Raw genomic sequence first — 26,831 nt, 5'->3', positions numbered from 1 at the left:
GGATCTATGCTCTTCTTCTTGCATATCCTCTCCTTCAAACAGGAATAAGTGATCTCATCCAATGATGATGTCTTAAAGGATATACCATACAAACGACCATCGCTTGGAATCCATTCATAATCATCTCTAGATTTCGCATATTGTCCATCATAGTCAAAGTGTATGTTTGTAGAAGAATAACCCATTATCTGTTGTACCAAATAAAAGTATACAATTAAAGTTAATCCTAGTTATACAGTTTTGCTATTAAAGTCCTACTAAATTATACTTGTTTACACTTTTTCTCGACAGTAAAGTTTCACCTATTTACACTTTTATAGTCTACCCAGTTTCACCCTTTTAATTCCGGATTTCAGCTTTGATTCCCGACATTTCTTGTTGACTTTGATTACAAACACACCATACAGCTCTCAATTGACAACACAAAGACCCATATATTCGAAATCTACTGTCTAAAAATCCCAACCTAACGAGCCGCATTGAGTTCATTCATTCGAGTCCACTATGATGGGATTGAGTTATAAGATACAGAGCAAGACAATGCTTTAACTGAAGTTTATCTGACCTGGGTTGGGGGTCAATTACAGCACCCACGCTCGCCGCAATCTCCTTTACAATAGAAACTCCGAATGATCGCTCTAGCTTTCATTCTCTCGCTTTCTTCGCCGTCCGCCGAGAGAGACAATTAGAACAATTAGGGAGGAGGGAGAAAAATTAAAACTAATTAAGAAAATCCACCTGGACAGGAGAGAGAGATAAACCGCGCTTTTTTTTGATTGGTCAAGTAAAGGAGCGTTTTGATTGGTCAAGTAGAGAGGGTTTTCATTGGTCAAGTAGAGAGGGGCACTTTCGACTTTGACCATCGAGTTGAAGAGTAGGAAAACAGATAAGAGTATGGCAGATTACATGAGAGTACGCTAGATCACTTTTTCCCTCATTAAGAGTACCTGAGCACTTGACTCATCTCCATCCCCACTCCATAATTTACTCCGAATATGGAGTGGAAAATGGAGTATGAGCAAACAATAAAAAATCACTCCATTTATAGAGTAATCACTTTTTTGTTTCTTCATTACTATATTTCCCATTCCATTTTGCAGTAAATTATGGAGTGGAGATGGAGATGGTCTTAGACTGGAAATGATCGATGAGAATTATGAAAGTGACTAGAGAATGGAAATGAAGAGCAAAGACATCGCTAGAGACATTCTATGGAATTTATCTTTGTCGTTTTAAATTAAGTCCTTGCTACTTAATTGGAGTTAGCTCCTTTGGTTTCATTTATAAAAATGATATTAAAAATCAGGCAAATACAATTTGCTGAAGCTCGTTTCTCTCACTTACGATCTTCTTCATCTTTTGACCTAGAATCCATTTTCAGACTTAACAAATGGTATCAAAGCCTTTGAATCCTCTCGACTGTGAAGAAGCTACCTACGTGGCCATTCTTGCGGAGCTACATAAGTTATAGGTGTTGGTGGATCGAACTTGCGAAAGTATGGATCGCCATGGCACTATTCACGATGCAGGCGAAACAGAACTCGTTGAGCAACCCCGACCAGAGATATCACTCCGTCATTAACGCCAGTGAAGCCGCGTCAGCAAAAGAGTAGCGAAAGATCGGGAAGGCGAGGACAGATCCGGTTCATTCAAGCTAGTTACGGTTGATTCTGAGCTCAGGCCATGGAAGGAGACTACCGAGTGTAGCTGTTTCAAACGTTCGGTGAGTTGAAATCGACAGCAACAAAGAAAAACCCACGGGAGAAATTCATCGAACACGTGGTGGACGAGTTACCAACTCAGAGTAACGATGGTTTGGGTCTGGTGATGACACCAGCTTACCTTCTGGTGGTGTAGAGAAGTGAGATCTGGGGCACAAGGACAGATCTGTGTTAGTCACTAAAGGAAAGGGTGCTGGGAATGTCCTATCTGTTGTACTTACTCTGTCCTATCTGTTGTACTTACTCTACTCTAGTTAAAGTTCGTAACGTCCAGATTTAACCGTCATATAATATTAGTTGATTATAATGTTTTGGTAGAAACCGTTTACAGTCTAGTCTATGAATTGAGAATTCATTAATATTATTTTATGATCTTACATAGTTACATGATCATACACCTAAGCAAAGTGGATCACTAATATATGTTATGTTCATACTAAATATTATATATGATATAATATATGTATATATATTCACATACGTGATGAAAAAAGAGGGTCACATTACTTTGAAATAATAATGATGGTCATCTAATATATTAAAACAAAAGTACAAATAAAAAATAGCTCTGATTTTTTCTCAATAATTACCAATCTATGCCACTGTCATCACAACACAGTCGTTTTAACAGCTTTAGATCACTCTTTTCTTTTGATTCTCTCCCCTCTTCTAGAGAGAGAGAGAGGTTTCTCTCGATATTTCATCGTTCTTATCAAACTATCATCTTTCGGAAGGATAAATCTATTTCCCTTTCTTTTTGTGTGTTAACATCTAGATCGATTTTTTTTTCTTCGCTTAGCAATACTTTGTGGTGTTTTCGACCTAAATCTGAGCAATTATTCGTGTTATATTTTCTATTCTTTAATCTTGCGTCGATGTAATAACGGTTCCGATCTATAATCGGAAAGCATGCCGTAGCCCTCTATTGCTTCACTCAATCCCGACCAACATCTCTTCAACTAAATATTCTATCTTTGTTTGGGTAACATTGCATCTGCTTTACCGCAGTCCTTAGTGGGCGGTGTAAGATCTCTGGGTCAAAATTAAGCCGGAGACGTGGATGTGTTCCTTGGGATAGCTGTTGAAGATTGGAGCTGAAAGAAGTTGGCGACTGAAGAGATGATATGCTTGAATTGGTATTGGAGTTTAGAGAAGTGTTCGTGAAGTTCCAAATCTCTGTTACGGTGAAGAAAGAGCAAAACCGAAATCGGAAAATTTCACGGTGGCAAAGAGCTCCGGCGGCCATGATGTTTTCAGCATGAAGGACACGATGCTTGATACACTTATCAGAAACAGCTTTTGTGTTATGGGCTCTATAATTTGTTTTTTTTTACTTGGATCTCATGTAGTCCATTACCAATTCTAATGAAAAATATTGCCGACAAAGAAGAAATCATTCCTTTTTTCCTTCATTAATAATAATTTTAATTCTCATCGGTTTTCTCTTTTTCTCTCGCGCCTCTGTATTTCAGAGAAAGAGAAAAGGAAGCTTTTTATGTTCTTTCCGTAACATTGTGAAATCTTAAGTGACTTCTAAAATTTGATCAAAAAAAAAAGTGACTTCTAAAAATCAGACTGAAATATATTTATATAGTGTAACTGGCGTATATTTTAAAATTTGTTCTTTATCTTTGTTACAACCATCGGGCTTTAGGTAAGTCTCTCTTAATATTTGTTGTAATGGGCCATTAAGTAAATTTGATTGAGCAAAACTTAGACACACAAGACGTACTTGATCGATTTTATTAAAATAAACCGTTTGGGATCTTTGTTGATGAAAAAATGACTGTTTGTTGCTTAAACCATTGTTAAAAGTTAGATTCAGTAGAAGATTAATTTGTAAATCATACATATATTTGGTTAATATAACTATAACCACTATTCTTAAACTAAGGTATGGTTAGTAAAATTTGAACGCTCCCATCTTTTTATTTTTCACAAAATATTTTCAATATATATAACATAGTTAATCTTTAACCGTCAATTTACCTGATTTATAGCTACCACATAAATTCTTAAGATTTCAATATTTCATTTCCTAAAAGAAAATTGAAATATAAAAGCAAATGATCAAATATTATTATACGAATACCAAAATATATTCGATCATCTGCTTTTATGTTTTGATAAGTAAAATGGTAATCACATGTAAATTTAAAATATATATTAAGTATAAAATTATTTTTAAATATTATGCTACATATATATTTTATATAAATATTAGGCCAAAGAATATATAATTCAATAAAAATATGAGAAATTGTTTAAACTACGGTATAACTTCTTTAAATTAATACTCTATAAATTAATATACACTAAAAATCACTATAAAATAATATAATTTTATAATATATAAAATTATTGTTTTGGTGTTGTCCCAACATTATTAATTTATAGAGGTTTCACTATACTACATTCTTAGTACCACTTTTAATGTTTAATTTAACCATATTTACCTTTAATTTTAAAGAGGCAAATATACAGTTATAACCCTAAGATTAACTAATCTACACTTATTATTTAGATTTGAGAGGTGAAGCTTTAGATTGTGAGGTTTATGATTTTAATAAATAAATAAATAATTAAAATTATTAATAAAAAGTTTTAAAAGTTTTCAAAATAAACTAGAAAAAAATAATTTTGAATTTTTATAAGAAAATTCGAATTTGAAAGCATATATATAATTTTATAACTATATAATTATTTTATTTAAATAATTATTTGTATTAATAAATTTATAAAATAAATATAGAAGAGTCTTTTGTTTTTTAACGAATGTATTTGTGACAATGTCTTTCTAGAAAAGATAGAGTTGCTTGTAACATAGGGTCACTTCAAGTTTTTAATTGGCCAAGTGGGTCGCTGCAAGTTTTTATTGTCGAAACGGGCCAATAGGGGGGAGAGAAATAAATCGGTGACGAATTTGGCCTTATGACCCGTCATGTTATGGGCCGTGACCCATGAAACTTTTGAAAGTGACCCACACCAAACGATCCTAAGACTTAGCGATCCAAGCGGCCCAGAAGTTTTCGCACGTGTGAGGTCGAGATTTTATTTTCTTTTTATTTTTTTGACTGACCGGTAACAAAGGTTAAAGGTAATATTAACCTTTCCTTTTCCCGCCGTTTACTGTTTTCTGATATTTGTGGTAATATTAATTATACTAACATGTTATAAAACGCTAACTGGGTAACGGTGAGAAGAAGCTAAGAACTGGTGTACAACTAAAAGAAGCAACCCTACGATAAGAAGATATTCCCATCCTCTGAGGCCGTCGATGCTAATCCACCGTAACTGAAAAGGATGGAAACAATTAGCGGTGGTCAGAACGTCGGGTCAAGTAGTGGTGGCACAGGCAGTAAGGAAATCAGGACCAACACCGGCGAAGGTACAGAGTTTGAGCTCTAAGTTTCTGTATTTGTTTTTACAATTGTGTGCTTCCTCTATTTGGCAAATGACCCTAACGGCTGCTCATGCTTGGACCGTAGGTCTGTGTAATTCTTGCATTGTGGTTATGGCTGGGAGGTGGATAATGTTTGACAATGGAGCTTGGGATTTCAAGATAGACAATGATAGAATGGGTAGAGCATTCGATTCGTCCAGAATTAGAGGTGCTGAGGAGTTAAAAACGTGTATTCTAGCTGCGTATGGGCTTTTGGGAAGGGAAGTGTCAGCCGAGATGTCGTATTGGCTAAATGATGGAGAGAGTGAAATGGTGGGCCTAGTGGCTTCTCCCGTCGAGATAGCAACGGACAAAGATTTCAGGATTTTCAAGGCGCTTCACCGGGCAGACAAATCCGTCAATCTCTTCATAACATTAAGAGAAAGTGTTGGAGGAGAAATGATATTTCTAAGGTCGGAACGAGTAATACGGGTCCAAATGAATGCACCCGTTCGACCTCCTGATGAAGATGTTGCTTTTTTTATGGAAGTTAAGCAAATCGAAGAACGCTACAAACGCAACTCTCAGTCTGGTGGCATGGTTGCGACGTCAAAGGACCAAGACAAAAGCGGAGAAACTCTTGACGACGGCAGTGGGGCTAATTCAGAGAATTGCGAGCAAGAAAAGGGGAATGTTTGTGGAGATGACTTGGCAGTGGATAAAAGAGAGAATAAGGAAGGCAAAGTCGAAGAAGAAGACGCAGTAAAAACAGCGTCAGATAATCTGCCTCAACAAATCTGTCTCATAGAAGATACGAGAACGCTAAGTGTTGAACAGGTTTCAGTGGAGAATGGAAATAATGGAGGAGCTCACGAAGATGTTGCTGCAGAAGATGAAGGCGATGATAGCGATTACGACTACAATGGCTGGCATGATTATTGTAGACACGATTGCGTGACGGACGACGACGACGATTTTGTAGAAGGTCCAGGCAAAGGAAGAAGTGGTGGACAGTCTGGTGGTAAGGGTATTAGGCCTCCTGGCGGTATTGGTGGCACAGGGGCTGCAAAATCGGCGTGTGGTAAGAAGCAACGATCACGTGGAGGTGGATATATATCCAAAAATAACGATTCTTCTGTGGAAATCACCGATCTAGCAAGAGATCTTGGATCACCCTCCAGATTGGACACAGAAGTAATAGAGACCGAGGTAGGTGTTGATGTTGTTCTTGTGACGCCCTCTCAATCTAAAAACAAACACACCCGGGTGACTGAAGATAATGATGATGATGCTGTTGTTGACACTCCTATTCCCCAGCCGGCCGCATTTCAAGGTGAAGAAGTATTGACGAAAGTCGGAGATAATGTGAGTGGTACTCCTACAGACGTTGGTTGTGCGCCCAATCAAGCAACAGAGGCCGTTGAAAGTGGTGACATATGTCTCGAAACTCCCCCAAAACAATATAACACGCACAACCGTGAGCTCGAAGATAAGAACGATGTTGATCCTCCTGTCACCGCAACTAGACAAGTTCAGGGTGGAGAAGCATTCATGAAAGGCATACAAGTACCAGAAATGTATGGATATAATGATGTAGATGGTGTGTATAATGAAATGGATGGAAGCAGCTGCAACCCTCTTGACATTGACTTCAGCAAGGAGGACTCTGACATATACGTGGGAAGGACGTTCAAAAACAAAGCGGAGTGCAAGTTGACGTTGGCTATCTACGCAATTGCGAAGGTGTGCACGTTTAAGCTCAGGCATTGCAAACGCCGACTCACGGCGAAATGCTACGAAAAAGAATGCAACTGGAGAGTAGTGGCTGTTCAACTCGGTGATTCTCCAACTTATCTGGTTAAAAAGGCAATTCTGAATCATGTATGTGTAGCCGACGTTAGAGGGAAGTATAAAAAACATGGTACAGCCAAAGTGCTTGCAGCTCTATTGCGTTCGAAATACGAGAGGCTTTACTCTGGGCCGCGTTCTATGGAACTTCCGGAAATGTTGCGAACGGAATTCAACTATACATGCTCAAACTGGAAAGCTTGGAAAGCGAAAGAACTAGCGATTGCATCTGCGCAAGGAACAGAGGAGGATTCAACAAGATGCTACCACAGTACTTCCATGTACTCAAGCTAGCAAATCTTGGAACAATCACAGATATTAAAACCGAAAAAGACAAAGAAGGAAAACAAGGTTTAAGTATGCGTTCATGTCCCTGAAAGCATGCATCGATGGATGGAAGTACCTAAGGAAGGTGCTAGTGGTGGACGGCACCCACATGTTTGGAAAGTAAAAAGGTGTTTTGATAAGTGCCAGCAGACAAGATGCTAACAGCCGCGTATTCCCGATTGCTTTCGCAGTAGTGGAAAGCGAGAACACAGAATCTTGAACATGGTTTTTCGAGAGGTTATCTACTATTGTAGAGGATGGTTCTGATTTAGGTATAATATGAGATAGATGCGCAGCAATTTTCGCAGCGAAAGATAAACGGTACCCACGTGCACACCATGGTATTTGTCTCGTACACCTCCATCGTAACGTTCAGGATAAGTATAAGGGGCTGCAACAGAAAGCAATGGTTGGCAGAGCTGGGGAAGCGTTCAGAGTTTCGGAGTGTAAGGAGATAATGGAGCTTATTAAACTGACGGATTGGAGATGCTGGGATTATTTGGAGAAGATCGACAAGAAGCTATGGACACGTTCACATTTCGAAGGGGAGAGATTTAACGTGATGACTTCTAACGCTGCTGAATCGTTGAATAATGCTCTTCTGCCCGCTCATGATAGTCTTATAATGGCATTGTTCGAGTTTATTCGCCGGAAGCTGTGTACATGGTCTGTGAGCAGACGCAGCGAGATCAGTAAGATGAAGGGAAATGTTCCAGATAATATTCAAAAGATACTGGTCGAACAGCTGGTGCTGTCAACGGGCCTTCTAGTTATGCCATGTTCGACTTGGTTATTCGAAGTTACGCACATGCCAACTAATTTTGGTTTCACGGTTGATCAGGATAAACGAACTTGCACTTGCCTCGAATTCCAAAAGCTTGGTTTGCCATGCCGACATGCCATTGCTGCTGCTTCTTACCGTAATATGCAGTACAGCATGTTTGTTTGCAAACACCATCTCAAAGAGACATGGGCTAAAACAGTTAGGGGTATCATACTTCCGGTTCCGGATCCAAAGGATGTTGAAGTGCCAGCCGAAATACTAACGGTTGATCTTTATCCACCAACGACCAAACGAACGAAGGGAAGACGATCCCGGCCAGGCGGATGACAATGATGCTTTTTACGACAGAGACGGGTCTGTTCCGCAGGGAGTCGGAGGGAGCGATGATGAATCCGATAGTAAGGTTGATCTTGAAGACTATAAGGAGTACCTTGAGGAACATCACCGGAGCGAGTCCGAGTCAAGTCGAGAATCCAAATGATCAGAAATATGGCAATAGATTTATATCAACTTAATTTATGTATTAGATTTATATGTGTACTACAATATGTTCTACACTTTAACAACAACAAAATGTACACCTTTGATAATATTAACTAAATTTATGTATTATATATTACCGAGATGGGTATACCTGCATAGATTTTAAAAGCAATCATAATTAACTATAGATTTTAAAAGCAATCATAATTAATCATATTACCGAGATGGGTATACCTGCATAGATTTCAATCATAAACCCGTACACCTGCCGCTTATATCCTTACATAACGTACCTCTATCTAAATTAACCATATACTGAAATAAATATAATATATAAACACAAATAAATAGTGTCTGCAATTTAGTTACACAATGAATTGTACACCGTTTAGAATAAGTTGTACACGTTTAACTATTTAAAGTATGTTGTATACATGGATAGACTTTAATACAAAAGTCAATCGGAAACACAGTTTTAGTCCACAATAATGTATTTGTACTCTTTCGGTGGTAAGACCGACGCATCATTCGGCCCAATGTAACTGGTATTGAAGAATGAAAGTTGGTGTAAACAATTGTCATACCCGTTAAACAGTTAATTGTCCTCATACCCGTTAAACGGTTAAGTATTTTTATCTTGCATCATTTCGTTTCGTCCCTATGATACTCCTTCGCTAGTCACATCATTTCATCTCTGTTTGTTATGTAAACCTCGATTATAAATAGGGTTGACCCTATTCGATTTTTGGAAGCGGTGACACATTCTAGTCGTAACGTATAAGCAGAAATCTCCTAAAAATGGAACAATTCCCTATACTCAGCCTCCTGACAGAGGTCCCGGAGTTAGTCGTTAAACGCGTGGCACATAACTCCTTCGAAGATCTTTTCAGACTCCGCGCTACTTGCAAGGCTATGCGTTCATTGACAGACGATAAAGACGTTTATGCTTCGTTCGATTTGTTTAAATATCCGTGGAGGCTCCGCGGGTTTAGGCTCCGTTACCTATTGAGAAGATGCTATGCCCAGGGAAACCCAAGTACACTTTACATCAAGGGCGTTGAGTATTTTTACAGGCGAAATATGTATGTTGAGGGTCTTGATTTGATGAAGAGAGCAGCGGATGCTAGATTTGAGCGAGCCTCGTATACCTACGCCATGACAAGCAAATTATGGGATGATGATGGCGACCACTTCAGGGGATTTTCAAGAGACTACGTCGCTAAGATCGGACTGCTGGTAAGATCCTCGGCTGGATTGTGGAATTGGGACCATAACGACTACTTCCACATAAGGAGGCACGTCTTTATATCAACAGTCGCACCGATATTTTTCAGCTGTCCTTGTTCTCCTCTATTGGACGGACATTGGGCATTATGGGACATCGACAATAGGAAGGCTGAAGACATGTGTAACCGGTGCTTCTGGATAAAAGAGGTTGGTCTTCTTCTAAGCGACTTCAAGGCATCCACCGGTCATCCAAACTTTGAAACGTGGCGTTAAGACTTGTTGGATGGTGGTAATCTTCGTGCACACTACTTTATCCTACGTACATTGTGTTTAAATTGTTGCACACCAACTAATATTTCTAATCTTTCGAAGAGAATACTATTATGTCAATTGAAACGTAGGATACTATTATGTCAATTGAAACGTTGGTTACTATTACGTCAATAAAAAGGGAAGACGACGTATTTCCCCACCATAACTATCACATAGTAATAAATGTACACAATCTTTAATCCTCATCCCAATTGCCCACTTTATAAGTATAACAACCTATTTCCACACAATATGGAAGTTCGAAACTCGTTTCCACACAGACGAAGATTTGAATTGGTTTTAATGGTTTTCGACTTTAACCGGTAGTAAACCAGTTCGTATCGGTTGAAACTGGTACGATCCAACTCAAAAATAGATCCGACTTAGGATCGACCCGAAACCCTTTTAAAACCCCCAAAATCGATTTCATTCCCTTAGAACCCTAAAAATAAAATAAAAAACAGAGAAGAGATTAAACGAATAAAAACCCAGAAAGTATGAGCAATGAATCTGGAAATTCGAGTGGAGCCAGTAGCGCGCGAGCAAGAGGTCGCATTGTTGGTGTGCCGAAGAGATGTTGGTGTGGAGAATTGGTTGTCTCTTTGATGTCAAAGTCGACCGCAAATCCTTACAGAAGATACTTCCGGTGTGCTTTTGCAGCAGAGAAAAGGGTTAGTTTCTTGCTATAAATGTGATTGAGTTTTTGTGTGTTTGAAGTCAAAATCGAATTTTTGTGTGTTTTGTAGCTGAGTAATGATAATCACACTTATAAATGGGTTGATGAGGCATTGTTGGATGAGGTTGAAGCATTGTCATTTAGGATAGGGAAACTTGAACAAACAAATCTTGCTGAGCGTGGTGAAGAAGAGAAGAAGAAGTTTGAAGAGCTTGAATTGAAGATAGAGACTGAGATTTGTGCAAGAATGGAAGATGTTGTGAGTGAAGCTAAATGCGAGGTGAAGAAAGCGCTTGTGCTTGTTGTTTTAGGATGTTTGACCATGGTTGTGTTGTCTAAGATTATATAGCTTGTCGCAGTTGATTCAAAACCGATGTTTGTCTCAGTTTGTTTATGTTTAAGTCTTTAAGTCGATGATGGTTGTATTGTTAAGTGTTTGTTCTGTTTAGGATGATGATTCCAAGTATGTTATTTTAAAAAGTTTCAGTTGTTTTAAAAAGAGAGAATCAAAGTCTAAAGCATACATAGAACACACCAAAATAGAGTCATAAGCCATTAAAATATTTTACATTGAGTCTAAAGCATACATAGAACACACCAAAATAGAGTCACAAGCCATTAAACTAGTCCAAAAACCCGAGATTCAAGGTCCTAAAACGTGCAAAAGGAATCAAAGCCGAGAAACAAGGTCCTAGAACCTCAAAAAAGACCATTAAACAATTGAAAATTCGACCACATCTTCACATCCATCTTCTCTTCTTGACATCCATCTTCTCTTCTTCACTTCTAAGGCTGAGTGGCTTGAGTGAAAACACCTTGTGAGGCTTCAGGCTGAGATGATTCACCACTCACAAAAGGCTGAAAAAATATCACAATAAACACAACAATCTTCACTCAATCCAAAACACAACACATCAAAACCGAAAACACAGTAAAGCATACCTTTTTTGGGTTCTTCTTATGGAATCTGGAGTTATGATTAGCAACACCACATATCCCACAGTGCATGATCCGCTTCAAGAACTTCTCTTTTTTCTTCGATGGTGATTCATTGACTCCCTTCTTTCTCTTTTTATCTGCTTTAGTCACCTTCTTACGGCCTGGTTGATCTGGGATCTCAGGTTCAATTATAGATGGTTCCGGTCCTACGGGCCAGAACTTTCTCCACGCAAAGGTACAATCCCTTCAGCATACGTACACCTCCACGTAGCCGTCCTAAACCAGTGAACCACAAATTCTTGAGCCTCTAAACCTTTCTTCAGCATAACTCCATAGGCATGCTCACAAGGGATCCCTGTAATCTCCCATCTTCTGCAGCTACATGTTCTATTTTCCAAGCTCACCCTATGCGCACAGCCACTACTAGTAGATTCATATGTCTGGTTGGTGGAAGGTTGAATCGTGCATTTCGAGGCTTTCTCATGCAAACTCTCAAGCATCTCAATGACATACGGTGTGCAAATCCCTTCGTGGCTGCTGCAGATTACATCTCTTCTCGCTATAAGAACCATCGCCAAGCGAGCTATTGTCTCTAACATAGGTACAAAGGGCTTGTCTCGGGCTTTACCAATGGAGTTGTTGAAAGATTTAGTTGAGTTATTCTCCACGTCTTCACAAAAAGGTCCAAGCTTGTAAAATGCCCTACACCACTTCTTTGGCTTTGCCTTCATCACGTCGTCATAAACATCTTGATCATACCGCTCAATGTCTTTGAGATTTGCTTTGTAATCAGCATCATTGTAGCTCCAAGCAAGGTTCCAAAGCTTTAGCTTCATTTCAGGTTTCTTCCCATGGCGTTTTTTCAAGTTGCCATAGATGTGTCTAACACACATCCTATGCTCAATTCGCGGTAGTGCTCTCTTCACAGCTGCAATCAATCCCTTTTGACGATCTGAAACCATAACATAACCCTCTCCTTCATCAAGTCCTAGATCAACCTTGATCTTTCTCACAAACCACAACCAATTGTTGGTGTTTTCTACTTGCACCACAGCCCATGCGATAGGGTAAATGGCATTATCAGCATCACGACCCAAAGCCACTAGAAGCTGTCCTTTCATCCTAGACTTCAAGAAACAACCATCTACTCCAATTAGTGGCCTGCACGTTTCTTTCCAGTTCCTCCTCAGAATGTCAAAACAGACATAAAATCTGTTGAAAACTTTGATCCCATCATCATTTCTCAGGCAGTCAAGCTCAACAGAAGAATTAACATTCGAGCTTCTTATCTCAGCGCAGTAATCCCTCAACCGTCCAAACTGCTCATCATACTCTCTTTCAATCCATCTGAGCGCTTTGTTCCTAGCATGTTGGCATTGCGGCCTACTAACACTGAGCTTCCACTTCTCCATAACCAGCTCCTCAATCTTCATGGGCATGAAATACTCTGGCTCTTCTCTGATCTTGTCAACAAACAAGCGAGCTATTTGTGGAACTTTGAGCATCTCACAAGTACCCGTAGGAACACAGGTATGATCCTTCTTCAATATCTTCACCTGCCATTTGTTGGGATACTTTACTGAGGATGAGCAGTATATGCGCCAAGAGCAACCTTTGCCTTCACATACAAAGGCAATCTTTGTCTTGTCATATCTATTTTGCTTGATGTTCAGACCCGTTTTCAGAGCATAGTCGAGCACTGCTTCCTTAAATGCAATTCCACTGATGAACACTTGCCCTACATACAACTCCCCACTGCCTCTCCTAATATCATTGCGCCGCCTGTAGATAGTCCTTTGAAGTTCTTCCCCCTCTTCATCTTCATCATCTTCTGTCTCTGGATACAAGTTATGCTTCACTTGAGGTTCATCAACAAAGTTGAAAGCTTCTTTCTCAATGTTGTAGTCGTTGCGCTCTCTGCGATCTTCACCATCAGAGTCAACATCAGGAGAATAAGAATCAACATCAGGAGAATCGGTAGTCCCTGGGTCGAAATCAGGTACATCATTCCACTCAACATTCACGTTAGTCCATGATTCCATTCTCGATTCCTGCAAAACAGAGAAACACATTGTCAGTATCAGAAAGAGACATAGACAAAGAGACAATACAATAACGAGAGAGAGATAGAGCGAGAGCGAGAGAGAGCGAGAGATTTAGAGATAGAATTCTCGAAATTACCTCAGAGAGAACAATCAGAGGAGCAACGAGGTGGATGAGAAAGAGCAGCGACGTTCTTCGCCAGAGAGAAACAAAAGATTTACGTTTTCGGGTCATGGGTGGGTTTATTAGATCCAATTGGTATTAGGTTGATTTAATCTGGTTTAGATCTCTAATCGGGTCGTAATCGGGTCGTTTTGGGTTTACTTAAGTTAGCCATTGGTTTAAGTTTAGGTTTAGGGAACACTAACCAATTTTAAACCGCTATTTGTCGGTATTAGTCCGTTTTTCAAAGTTTGTGTGGAAACGAGTTTCGAACTTTCATATTGTGTGGAAATAGGTTGTTATGCTTATAAAGTGGGCAATTGGGATGAGGATGAAAGATTGTGTACATTTATTACTATGTGATAGTTATGGTGGGGAAATACGTCGTCTTCCCCAATAAAAAACTTGCACACCATATATAAAAGTTGCACACCATATGTCTGTCGGAATAGATAATACAAAATAAATGCAACAAGATATTATATTCAAGTTTCTCAATAATTTTCTTAAATAATGCAATCTCCTCAGCATTTTTCTTCAAGACTTTCTCCATCTCGTGGATCTGATAACCAAGGTGTGCAATCTCACCGTCGTTTTTTGGGCATTTTGGTCAATTCGATCGATCCGATATTCAACACGACCTAAGCTACGTATCCTGGATTCGTGATCGTCAACTGTTTTCTTCAAACGTCGGGTTTCGTCTTCGATTGCGGCGGTCCATTCTTGCTTTCTGTGCAACCCGTCATTCTGGAAATATGATTTTACCTTTAAATCTTTGGAAGCAAATCCAACAATTACATAAAAAATTACAACTCACCTTGAAATCTTTGCATACAAAATATTTCTTCGGAATGGCTGCCGCTTCTGTAGAGATCTGAATGATAATTGCGCTTCCGCAAGGACAACGATACGGGATTCCAAAGTTGGAGTCGTTCACAGCGTAAAGCATGTCCACATACGAGGCACCATCCGAGCTGTTGGAAGTCGACATCGAGGGAATTTTGCTGGTAAAGGAGAAAGAGAGATGTTATTAGGTCGAAGTTGGAGAAAGGAGAAAGGGAGATGTTATTAGGTCGAAGTTGGATAAAGTGCTCGTCACTGTGCACTTTATTTCAAAATTCAAATTAAAGTAAATTGAAATATCGGTCAGGGTTGCCCAAAAATCCGGCCCATTCAAAACCCTAAACCCGACCCATTTACATTTCTTCCCAAAATTATTTTCTCCAATTCGATTTCAGTCCTTTTTTGGTGTTCATTAATTTTCTCCAACTGGGAAGAGATATGGAATTTGGTGGCAGATCGAGCTATAAGGGAAAGGGAAAGGGAAAGGGTAATGAAACCGATGTGCGTTGTTTCTGTGCGTTGCCGGCGAAGAAATGTAAATCTTAGACAGACAAAAATCCTGGTCGGAGGTTCTACGGGTGTGAACGCTGGAAGGTAGAATAGTAGTATTGTGTTGTTATTTATGGAAAGGGTTTTCATTTCGTTTATCTTGTAGAGTCCACTTGATTGTGGGTTTTTCCAATGGATCGATGAGGAAGAACCTTTCGGATGGCAAAAGGAAGCTCTGATTGAAGCTAGAGACGAAATTTCAGAAAAAAGCGGACTATCATGGAATTGAAGAAGACCATCTCGCACCTCCAGAGTGATTTGGGCAAAAATGCAGAAATAGAAGAAGACATCATTAACGGGTTTCTAAATATGTGAAGAGATGTTTAATTTGTCCTGCAAGCTTGTATTTTAGTATCTCAACATCTGCTGTAAACGTGTTGCAGTTTTGTAATGTTGGTTACGAAGACAACTAATGTGTTATAACCTATGAATTAGTTATTTAAATTTGCAAAGGTATTGTTCCAACAGAAATTAAATGTAGTATTGGGATCGAGGAACTACATTTGGGAGGAAATGGCAAATGTTAAAACATAAATGACATAGGAGAAAACCAGAGAGATTTCCCTGTCAATAATATTTAAATGATATTTGAAATGTTGACGCAAATCCAAAATAGCCTGCAGTTTTTGCAAACACCTTTTAAGTTGTCTGCCTAATCATGGCCATACACGCACCTGGGTGTCTTGATTAAGCCATCATCCGGGAACTTGAAAGATTCCCCATATTTGTTGCAGTTCAGGTCTTCCGCTCCAAAGGCTTTCAATTGGTTCTCTATGGATTCTCCCGTTTCAGAAGTTTCATCCGATCGAAGGTCATGGTGATATGCTGCGAATAGCTGAAACACTTTGCTCGCTTCCTTGTCGTTGCCAAGACAAACATTGAATATGGCGACAACTAGGGTTGAGAATCCATGCATTGGGACATTTGGTTCCAATATTTTAATACTCTCCTCAAGTCCTATGTTCGGTGCTGTAAGGAGACCTTCATAGTAGATTGCCTTTCTGTTGCCAGCACTGACACACTTGAGATGAAACTCCCGGAACTGACAACCTTGGCGTATTTGACGTGTGACGAACCTGTCCTCCATTTCACTAACATCGCACTTCTTCAAGACTGAGAGCTCGTGTGCGAGGGCGTAACCGCGTTTTCCAGCTCGCAGAAAAGGGCCAAGATTGTAAAATGATTCCTCTCCGACAAGCTCAATGATTTTGCACACAATTTCGTGGAGAAGATTTGGGAGTACGTGAGCTTCCATACTATTGGGGTCACTTGTTGGAGTTTTTTTGTGGTCTGTTTTATGGTAGGTATGAGAGGGATTATAGAAATTTAATAGACAGGTTTGTAAAGAAAACGTGTGAGGTTAATACGAGAATTTATTGTCCCACCCACATTTGAAACCTAACACTGTCAAATCATGTTTTAAAGCGGCCATAATGTACTTGTAAACAATTAAAAAATCCATTATTTCGTTTGTCTCGGTATAGGGTCAATGCGTCTCCAAGCTATAATGACTTATACGGGCGTGACCGTCGTAAATAGACAACCCTTCGTTTGCCTCCGTCCACTCACTATAATTACTGAATTTTGGACATCATTTGCACAACGCTGAAAACACAATCTGGCTATAATGGCAGAGACCACTTTTCTAGATCTCTCTTCAGAAATCCAACAATTGATTGTCTCCTGCGTCGCAAAAAATTCCTTTCAAGATCTGTATAGACTCAGATCTACTTGTAAGTCAATGCGTGCGCTGGCAGACACACCTGACGTCTATTCTTCGTTTGATATGTATAAATACCCTTGGTGGACAGGCTTGCGTGATACGTTGTTGAGAAGATGCTACGATGTCGGAAACCCAAGTACTCTTTACATCAAGGGTGTTGAGTATTTCTATGCCCTACAACGCCACGAGGAAGGTCTTGCTTTGATAAAGAGAGCAGCGGATGCTGGATACGAACGAGCGTTGTATACCTATGCAATGACTCGCAAACTCTACTGGGAGGATGAGGAATGCTTCGCTAGTTTTACGAGAGAAGCAGTTGGTACAATTGGATGGCTTGTTAGAATGGATGATGTTCCGTGGGTGCCGGTCGTTAACGAGAGGTTCTTAACAAAGAAGTTTGTGTTCATGTCAACAGATCGACCCTTTTTTATAATTGCCCCTGTGCACCTACGTTGGATTTCGATTGGGATCTCTGGCAGATGGAGTTAAGCAAGACTGAAGACATGTGTAACCGATGCTTTTGGATCAAAGAGGTTGGTCTTTTCCTCTGGGATTTTCGTTGCACCACGAGTTTTCCGGCCTTCGACACTTGACAGTAATTATTATTTGTTGTAATGCATTAGCACATTAAGCATTGCTCTAATTCCGTTGTCGAGAATAACATTCGCTGTCATTTTGGAAAGTGACGTATACCTTCAAAGCTAAGGAGACAAACTCCAACATCGGTCTATCATTTCTTTACTTATACAATTATCATGAAAAGATAAGACTCGGTGTACAATATTACAATAACGGTGTACAAGATTTAAAAACCAAACAATGCGTTTTACATAATATAATACAAAAAACGTTACAAGGTCTAAGAAATTCAATACATATGGTTGGTGTGAAATGTAAGACTTGGTGTGCATCATTACGACAATGGTGTACGATGTTTAAAGTCCAAACAAAACGTTTCACTTTATATTGTACACAAAACGTTACAAGGTCTACCACCGACAATACATGTAGTTCATATTGTTCAATGATGTGACTTTTTATAATACAAACAAACATCACGAAAAATTCTAATTATAACACAATAACATTCGCAATCATTTTGTTCAATGATGTATACCTTCGAAAGTAAGAAGACAAAATCTAATACTGGTCTATACAGTCTATACATAAACCATTACCATGAACAGCTATGACTTGGTGTGCAACATTACAACAACGGTGTACGAGGTTTAAAAACCAAGCAAAACGTTTCACGTAGTTACAACAACATTACAACAACGGTGTACGAGGTTACAAGGTCTATCAAAGTCAATACATGTAGTTGGTGTGCAGCATTTTAACTCAGGTGTACATATCTACAAATAGCAAAGTCAATACCGTCAAACTTTTTGTTTCTCGAGGATCATAAACGCATAATCACACAAACACACCATAAATATACCATTAAGTTCCATTCGGTTCACACAAACATAAGTATCATTGGGTTCGAACAACATTCTGACAAAGAAAACAACTTCAAGTTTACTCATTGTTTACTTTAGCAACGCCCACGAATTCTTTATAGCAGTCCATTGCATACTGCTCTCGAAATCTGTCAACTTCTTTTTCGGTAATCCGACTCATTTCCTCCGTTAAGCCGGCAACATGCATCTCTATGAACTTGGCAGCACATGGCCCACAGTCGCCACCCCTTTTGTTGTGATAAATACCTTCTGCGCGGCTCCAAGAGTAAATTCGAAGACCTTCCTTCACCTTATAACATTTATGCCCTGCATATTTTTCTAATATATAAGGCAACGACTGTACAACCAAACACATATGTCCTTCCGCAACCTCGATCTCAGTATGAGGAACATAGGAATCAAATACCGTCACATGACCTTCATTCAGCTTAATGCCGAGACCAACCCAGTGATCTCCACCCCAATTCATCGGGGTGTACACGGTGTCGACATCGCAGCCAAGTCCCAACTTCATTTTCTGCCCCTTGCTCTTTCCTGTCACATACTGTGCTACGTTTTTCCCCCATTCGAACTGTAGCTTATCATTGTCTGTGCTAAAGGCACTCCAGTTTGACTGAATGGTTTTTATAAAGTACTGATCCAAGATCACCATCCTCTCCTTCTGTAGATAAATCCCGCGACGCCTCCACAACATATTCATTATCACATGCATGTGCTGTCCCAAAAAAATATGTAACAAATATTAGTTACATAAGGTGACTGTCAAAGGTATAATGTGACGATGATGCAGAGCTTAATAGACCTCGTCAGACATCCATTTCCCCGGTTCAGCAATTTCAAGGAAGAAGCGATTACACACAGAGTGACCGGTAGCGATATCCCACATCCTGCAAATTTAACCAACAATCATGAACTTATGCACGAGTTTATGTATATAACCTTAAAAAGAGTTAGAAACTTACTGCGCAGGGTTTTCCCTCAAAATTTTGGCAAACTTCTTAAACTGTGCTCGATTCGTTTTGGCAATGGGCTTATACTCAACCTTCTCCTCGCTCTTAAACAACTTTTTCACCCTTGGGTCAGGGGTGTACACTCCAGAAATCTTGCTGGATCTCATGCGATACCGTTTACCACCACTGCCCACATCTTCAGAGTCCGCATCCGTTTCAGCACACAGATCACGTCGGTTCTCTTGTATCTGGCTATCAGTGGACATGTCGTCTTTACAACTGTCATATCTCTCTTCGTCCTCCGTCCCCTGTAATTCAGCGTTGATCTCCTTAACACTTGCCTCAACACCCGCCTTGGGAGGAGCAATTTTTCCAACCACCTCCACAGGCTTTGGAAACTCCATATTTGATGTTTCAACGAAGTCAACAGATTGAGACTGTTTGTCTGCCGTCCTCGCTTCTTCACCACCGTCAGGATCCTCCTCAACGAACTCACCACCGTTGTCGGCACCCGTTTTCTAGATGGAGTCAGTAACCTATGTCAACATGTGTACACCAAAAATAAAATGTGGATGTGTACACCAATAATAAAATGCACATCACCTGCGCAAAGTCAATCCCGGCCAGTGGTGTCATGCGGGCAGCCACCGACTCGTTTTCTTTTGGCTGTGCACCCTCCCCACCCCTCGGTGCCCTTATTTCTTGAAATTTCAAATCAGTTAATTACGCTCTCTGAGAATTGTCGAACAACAACAGACCTAAACCATTTCCTAAGATATAACTACCTCGTCGGTCCCTAGGATTTCAGAGTTGATCTCCTTCACAAGTGCCTCAACAAACCCCATAGGACCAGAGACTTGTTCAAGCCTCTCTCCATCATTCTGATTTGATGTTTGACCGGACTCATAGCCCACCGGTGGAGCACCTCCCCATTTTTGAAGGCCCTCCCCACCTTTTGGAGCACTTCTTTCCTGCATCAAATCCGTTAATAACGCACTTCAAGTAATGTACAACATTAACAGACCAAACTTAATGTGACAGATATAACTACTGTCTATGATATAATCCGTAGCGGATACGTTTCAATTCCGGTGGATGCAACCTTAGATTTCGAGGAGGGGTTTCCATCCCATGAAGGATGAAAGGAGCGTACACTACCAACCGAACTGTAACAGTTCGACTTTGTTTTCTCCCATGCGACTGGGGAGCCTTGCTCATACCGGTACGTTGGGTTTCTTTTCTGCCATGCCCCCGGGGAGGTTACCGCATGCTGGAAGGTAGTAGGAATCCGCAAATATTCACAACTATTGTTATTACCACTACTTAGCCAAACACTACACAACTAATTAAGATGCAAACAAACCTCTGCTGGTAACACATAGGACTCAGGCTCAACATCTAATACATCTCCAAACAGGACGAGGGCATTCGATTGTGTTTCTTGCTGCTGACCATCCCCCCAGCGTTGGGTTAGAAGTCTAAGCAATAACACAACAATAAAACTATCTATCACATTACCTGATCGCCTTTGTTTCCGCCGGATGGTGGAAAACGAGCATTGTCAGACTCGTTTTCGTTTGCATGATCATCATCATTCTGGTGACCACTATCTCTCTCTGATGAGGGTGGGTTGTTTCTTCTCACTTCCTGGAAAACGGCAAAGGTGTCAGGACAGTAAATGACCACGAATTTGTATATTATGTGAAAAAATAACTTCGGCGTACAACCTTTGTCACCTCCTTTCCACCTCCAGATCGACGCCGAGGCAACGTTTTTTCACAACAAGCCGAGTGCCAACCGTTTTTCTTTTTTTCCCCTTCCTGTTTCGCCCCTTGGTTTCACTCACAATACTATCATCAGGAGACGGAGTGCGACACACCTGCGGATCATCGATCGCTTTCCTCTTCCTAGCATTGCGTTTGCTCCCCTCGGGCAGACCCAAACTCTTGCAAATCACTGTCCGCAACTCTTCAATATTGTTCTCCATCCCCTCAAACCGCTGGGATATCCAATGTTTTAAATTTTCATGCGTACACCTCTCTGAGCATTGATGATTCCCTTCTCCGCTGTTTCCAGAAGAAGAAATCTCTTCAACTTCAATGGGCACTGCATTACGCGGTCGCAAATTTCTCTGGTGTACGGGAGTAGGACAAGCTCCCTCCTCCTGCGCAGCGTCTGGAACCTTTAACTTGGGGGAAAACGACTCGTCACCACCTGGAAAATCCTCAGGTTTGAATGTTTCCCCACAAAGCAACTTCTGCACCAAAGAAGTTAGTTGCCTATCTTCATTCTGGTCCAGCAACATCAGCCGTTCCTCATCAGGAATCACGGTGAAGTGGACAGAGAGCTGTAGACAGGCAAAAAGCAATGGAAGACACGTTAACACCAAAAGCCGTAACCGTTTTACTTCACTGTATTTTTGCATCCGCTGTATTTAAAACAAAGGGAAAACAAACTTACGTCTGGGTCTTCCTCGACAGCGACTATTTCGTTGACTGTGAGAATAGTCGACGGCGAAGAGCAAGCTCCGGGGGAATCAATGAAAGTGGCGGTGTTCCCTGCGTCGGGAATTTTCTCCAATAACAGAGGCACAACATCAAATAAGAAACAACTACAGAGCAAGTGGAAACCCATAGCAAACTGTTGTCTTTTGCGATAGCCGATCACGCATCACTTGCAGTGGGTTCGAACGTGGTGCGACAACAAGGGGAGGCAGGAAACGCGGCACGGTCGTCAAGAACGACTCTCGACCCCACGGATACGCCAAAAAGCTCTCAACGTCGGACAGCATCTCAACGTACCTGGGCGTTAGTTTAAGATCTTTGCTACTGGGGCAGAGAACACCATCAACCAACGCGATCAGAGCCAAACGGAGCCGTTTCTCCACAGCTAGATATTTATTTCCCAACATGCGCAGTACACTCAGGACTGTTATCTTACCGACAGTCGTATCAAAGAGCTTGTTCCACATCGTCGGAGGAACAGATTCAGATGCTTCCGAATCCTGAACATCGAAAGCTCCGCAGTTCAAACCTGTAACGTCTCGGAATTCATCCAGCGAGAAACGGAGTGGATGGGGCCCGAAGGTGAACCAGAACTCGTGTCTGCGAGCCGTAACTAGCTGTCGGCTGAGGAGGCAGCCGATGAGCTTCGTAGAGTTCTGGCAGCGTACAACGGGAAGCTCAAACACCCCCCGAAACTGGGAAGCCATCAAAGTGTCCATCGCATCCGTCCCCTTTAGAGCAGCAGCAACAGAACCGATGACGTGTGATTTTGAGTAGATGTTTACTCGCAACTTTGTCGGGTACGCACCATATGTGAACAGTCTCCAGGGAAACACAGATGAGGGCACCCCATCAGAGAATTGTCCCCCTGAGGAATCACCACCACCGGGGCCGTCCTCAGATCCAGAATCTACAAATCGAACAAAAATCGATAACTCAAATAAATGGCTTCAAACACAAAACGGTGTCGACTAATCAAGAGACAATAGCTTTTCACAGCGAGGACATAAAACCATTACTAAAGAATCTCTCCGATGACATGCAAAGACGGAATCCACATGAATGGAGGTGGACGAAACACATACCCGGATAGCGCTGCTGTTTCGCAGGAGGGCACTCCGGGAGCTCCTCGCCAGCCGATCTGGTCTGGCGACGAACGGTTGTCTCACTTTGCTTGGACTTCGTCATCACTGCAGGCGTCGTCTGGGGTCTAATAATCGCCGGGGAAGATTCTCCAACGGCTGCGACAGGCTAGGGAATTCAGGTGGATCTTGGTCGAAAGTCGAACAGTCCTCTCAGTCTTTCACAGTAAAAGAATTTACCAGAAGGTCGTTTACCGCCCAGTGTAGGTAAGACGACGAAGTAAATGACCCGGGTTTTTCGGGAGGGGAGTGGCACTTCCGATATTCGGCAGCTGGAGAAAGGATCGTTTCGTCTTTTGCTTTCAAGTTGCATAGGGTCACAAATACACGCGACCCATTTACCGAATAAAAACTTCGTGCGACCCAAAGCCTGAATTACAAACTTGAAAGTGACCCACTTTGCCAATAAATTCAGAAAATATAAGCATGAATAATGGTATCAAAAATGAGGAAAAAATGAAAATCCTGTGAAACTATATAAACAAATGACTTATGCAATTCATGAATAGAAACAAATGAATAAATTTATCGTAAAAAAAATTATATTAAACAAGTATACCTATTTAAAATATATTTTACCAAAGATATTGAATCTAAACGAAAAATTCACACCCGCACGGACGTGCGGGTCAAAATCTAGTTTAATCTATTAAAACAAAAGTACAAATTTGAATTAACTCTGAGTTTTTCTAAATATTTACAAGATAATGCCACTGTAATTAAATTTAACTAAAAGTTGGAAAATATTCGAAATATCATATACGATTTTCCTAATTAATTAAAAACCAAAATTTCCTAAAACTAACAAACGACACTAACTAAACCTAACTTCCCCTATTAATGTTCATATCTCACAATATATACTCATGTTGGACAATTTAGAAATTTATTGATTAGCTTAAAAGACAAACATCAAAACAAATTAATACATGCTTCAAATCGTAAGTTGATATTACTTATAATTAATATATGACTATAATATTCTGAACTATTGATGTTATTATTAATATACAACTACATGATATGCATAATATAGTCAATAAATAAATATGAACGTTTTCATTTTAGTATTGATATTAGACATCAATCAAAAAAATACAATAGCATGTTTGATAGTCATAGTAATAGAAAAACATCACTAAAAAGTGTTGAAAACAGATATTACATATATATTTTGAAACTGTAGATAAATTAATATAGATATTGTATTTTTTTATAGATATTACATATATATTTTGAAACTGTAGAAAAATTTATATAGATATTGTACTTTCAAAAGATTTGATTCCACACTAGATAATATTTGACAAAAAATATGAGAAAATTATAAAGTTAATGATTATCAATTATTCTAATAATATTCTATATTCTACCACGTAAAATGAATTTGAAATTAATACTTATCAATGATTCTGAAAATTCTATATTCTATATTACTTTATTGACCATACATACACATATGACCCATATATAAATATAACATAATACAAATTGTATTTTAAGTGTATTCAAATAAAATTTAAAAATGAGTTACAAATATAAAATGGTTACAAAGACCAATCAATATATTAAATCCATATATTTATTTTCTTGCAAAAAAAAAATCCAATTCGAATTTTATAAATTAGGTGTTTCATAAATAAAAAATATTACACCGCCAAAAAACTTTATATTGAGAGACAGTTATATAAAAATTTATAATATTATTGAAAATTGATTCAGTATAGTAAATAAAAATCAGAGTATAATATAAAATACATAATGAAATACATCTATATTTCTTTTTATACAAATTTAAAACAGTAATAATGATTCATAAACCATAATATAATATAAAATTTATAAACTATAAAATAATATATTTACAAAGAATCAAATTTCGCGCTTTAACCACAGATCAAAATTTAGTTATTATTAAAAGAGCAATGTTAAGTATGGGCTGAGCCCATAAGCAAACCTAATTGATTTAGGTTACATGTATATACCAAACACATATTATGATATGTGGACATTTTTCCCTTGGCTGCAACTTAATTATATATATGAAGTGTTCGTGAGTTCTTGAGAGAAGTCTCAACAGTACTAGCATCCCGTATCGATCTAGTTTGTGTGTGTGGATACAATAGAGGCACGACGTTTGTAGTGCTAGAAATTTCGATTTGGTTTATTCGTCCTTCCGCTGCAGAATAACCAGATATATTCGAAACTCTAAGATCTAAGTTTATTTCATTAGTGACATGAGATTCTAGGCAAACTGAATTCATAAGTAGATTTATAAAACGTTATAAACCTGTATGAATTCCTACAGTAGTATCAGAGCTTACTTGCTTAATACTGAAATCAGATCTTATTTAGTCGATAATTTGGTATAAATAAATAATCTTATAGTTTCAATGATAATTAAATTGGCGTAGTTATGAATTTCGCAGAAGCGTAATCTGATTCGTGCGTAAGAACAATATGTTGTTAAAATAACCATTAAGCGTTAGTGCTTCTCTTTATTAAAAGATGCATGGTTATTTGTTAATTCATAATACATTTAAACTTCTATAAACTAATATTGTTGGGTCCGCGTGTATAAGCTGCTGATCCTTTTAGTTGTTGTCCCCTCTTCGAGTTTCAAGTTTTGATCTTGTGCTTTGATTTTTCATGGTCGCTGGCGGTTTGTTGCAGATGTGTTATTAGTGGCTTTTGTCTCTGTGTCTGCTTCAGTTTTGGCGTTGTAGTTTCTGCCGGGTTGGTTCCTGTGAGATTGTGGTTTCGGCCTATATGGTTTGTGGTTTCCTCAAGTCTCTGGTTCTTATGGTTTCAACTCGTGCTTATTCAGGTTCTATGGAAACTCTCGTTTGATTGTCGGCTGCGTGGAATTAAATATGTTCTTGTTTTTGTTGTTTTGGTTCTACTAGTGTGTGTGATTTATCATTAATTTTATAAAATATCACAAGAGTTAAAAAAAAAAACTAATATTGTTGGTACTAAACCAAAACTATAATTTTTTTTAATTAATTTATAAAGATATTAATTTATCGATATACTAATTGAACCAAAAACTCAATTTGGAACTATAAGATTATATTATTTTATAGATATTTTTAGTGTATATTAATTTATAGAGTATTAATTTAAAGAAGTTATATTGTAGTTTTGTTTGATGTGATCAATCCAATTATTATAATTAACCGATTAAGAATATCTAGATATACGCGTTGTCATGTGATGATCTTGTTCATGTTGTACAGATGTTGCATGTTGCATACATATAATTTCAAGAGGCAATCGTATCTATACTATTATTTGCGAAGTAAATTTTTGGAATCGAGCTCTCACGTTAAAAGTTAGAGTGGTTAATATCGTTTATACCCTTAATGAATAAAATGTGTAACTAAATTAAAAAAAAAAAATTAATTTATTTGATTAGATAATTGATTAAAATTAATAATAATAAGAATTATCTAAAATCTGAAAATATAATTTTAAAAAGAGATAATTTCTGTATATATTGTATTGTTATCTGAAAAAGTCTTTTAGTAAAAAGATAAAAACATTAATTATATAACTAAATATTAATCAAACAAAATTCTTAATTATATAATTAAAAATAGAACATTGAATTAATCAAAATTTAAAAATATAATTAAAAAAAATTTAAATATATATTATATTGTTATATGAAAGAGTAATTTAGTAAAAAATTTAAAACATAAATTATATAATTAAATATTAATCAAATAAATTGTTACTAAAATTATGAAT

General features: G+C 38.8%; 4 protein-coding genes across 4 annotated transcripts; 3 read left to right on the top strand and 1 right to left on the bottom strand.

The window, feature by feature from the left end:
* On the top strand, positions 1-11,295 carry LOC117132802. Its single transcript, XM_033287972.1, has 2 exons — positions 1-5,109; positions 5,210-11,295. The coding sequence occupies exons 1-2, from the start codon at positions 5,025-5,027 to the stop codon at positions 7,243-7,245; spliced, it is 2,121 nt and encodes a 706-aa protein (XP_033143863.1). The 5' UTR covers positions 1-5,024; the 3' UTR covers positions 7,246-11,295.
* Positions 7,685-8,543, top strand: LOC117132683. The gene is made up of 2 exons (XM_033287498.1): positions 7,685-8,326; positions 8,430-8,543. The coding sequence occupies exons 1-2, from the start codon at positions 7,685-7,687 to the stop codon at positions 8,541-8,543; spliced, it is 756 nt and encodes a 251-aa protein (XP_033143389.1).
* On the bottom strand, positions 9,197-26,557 carry LOC103862712. The gene is made up of 2 exons (XM_033287973.1): positions 19,285-26,557; positions 9,197-19,140 (listed from the first exon to the last, which is right to left on the bottom strand). Exon 2 carries the CDS (start codon positions 13,769-13,771, stop codon positions 11,906-11,908), a length of 1,866 nt encoding a protein of 621 aa, XP_033143864.1. The 5' UTR covers positions 13,772-19,140; positions 19,285-26,557; the 3' UTR covers positions 9,197-11,905.
* LOC103849471 (uncharacterized protein At4g04775-like) lies at positions 10,582-11,109 on the top strand. The gene is made up of 2 exons (XM_009126223.2): positions 10,582-10,755; positions 10,831-11,109. Exons 1-2 carry the CDS (start codon positions 10,582-10,584, stop codon positions 11,107-11,109), a joined length of 453 nt encoding a protein of 150 aa, XP_009124471.1.
* Positions 26,558-26,831: the final 274 nt, after the last annotated feature.

The sequence above is a fragment of the Brassica rapa genome, chromosome A03, assembly GCF_000309985.2.
Source record: "Brassica rapa cultivar Chiifu-401-42 chromosome A03, CAAS_Brap_v3.01, whole genome shotgun sequence".
Lineage (NCBI taxonomy): Eukaryota > Viridiplantae > Streptophyta > Magnoliopsida > Brassicales > Brassicaceae > Brassica > Brassica rapa.
The sequence above is the reverse complement of the archived record's forward strand: the minus strand, read 5'-3'. Positions and strand labels throughout refer to the sequence as shown.

Coding starts and splice junctions, on each gene's coding strand:
- LOC103849471 (XM_009126223.2), top strand. CDS start 10,582: ATGAGCAATGAATCTGGAAATTCGAGTGGAGCCAGTAGCGCGCGAGCA. Junction 10,756..10,830: donor CTTTTGCAGCAGAGAAAAGG/GTTAGTTTCTTG, acceptor TGTGTTTTGTAG/CTGAGTAATGATAATCACAC.
- LOC117132683 (XM_033287498.1), top strand. CDS start 7,685: ATGGTTGGCAGAGCTGGGGAAGCGTTCAGAGTTTCGGAGTGTAAGGAG. Junction 8,327..8,429: donor TGCCAGCCGAAATACTAACG/GTTGATCTTTAT, acceptor TCTGTTCCGCAG/GGAGTCGGAGGGAGCGATGA.
- LOC117132802 (XM_033287972.1), top strand. CDS start 5,025: ATGGAAACAATTAGCGGTGGTCAGAACGTCGGGTCAAGTAGTGGTGGC. Junction 5,110..5,209: donor CAGGACCAACACCGGCGAAG/GTACAGAGTTTG, acceptor CTTGGACCGTAG/GTCTGTGTAATTCTTGCATT.
- LOC103862712 (XM_033287973.1), bottom strand. CDS start 13,771: ATGTGTTTCTCTGTTTTGCAGGAATCGAGAATGGAATCATGGACTAAC.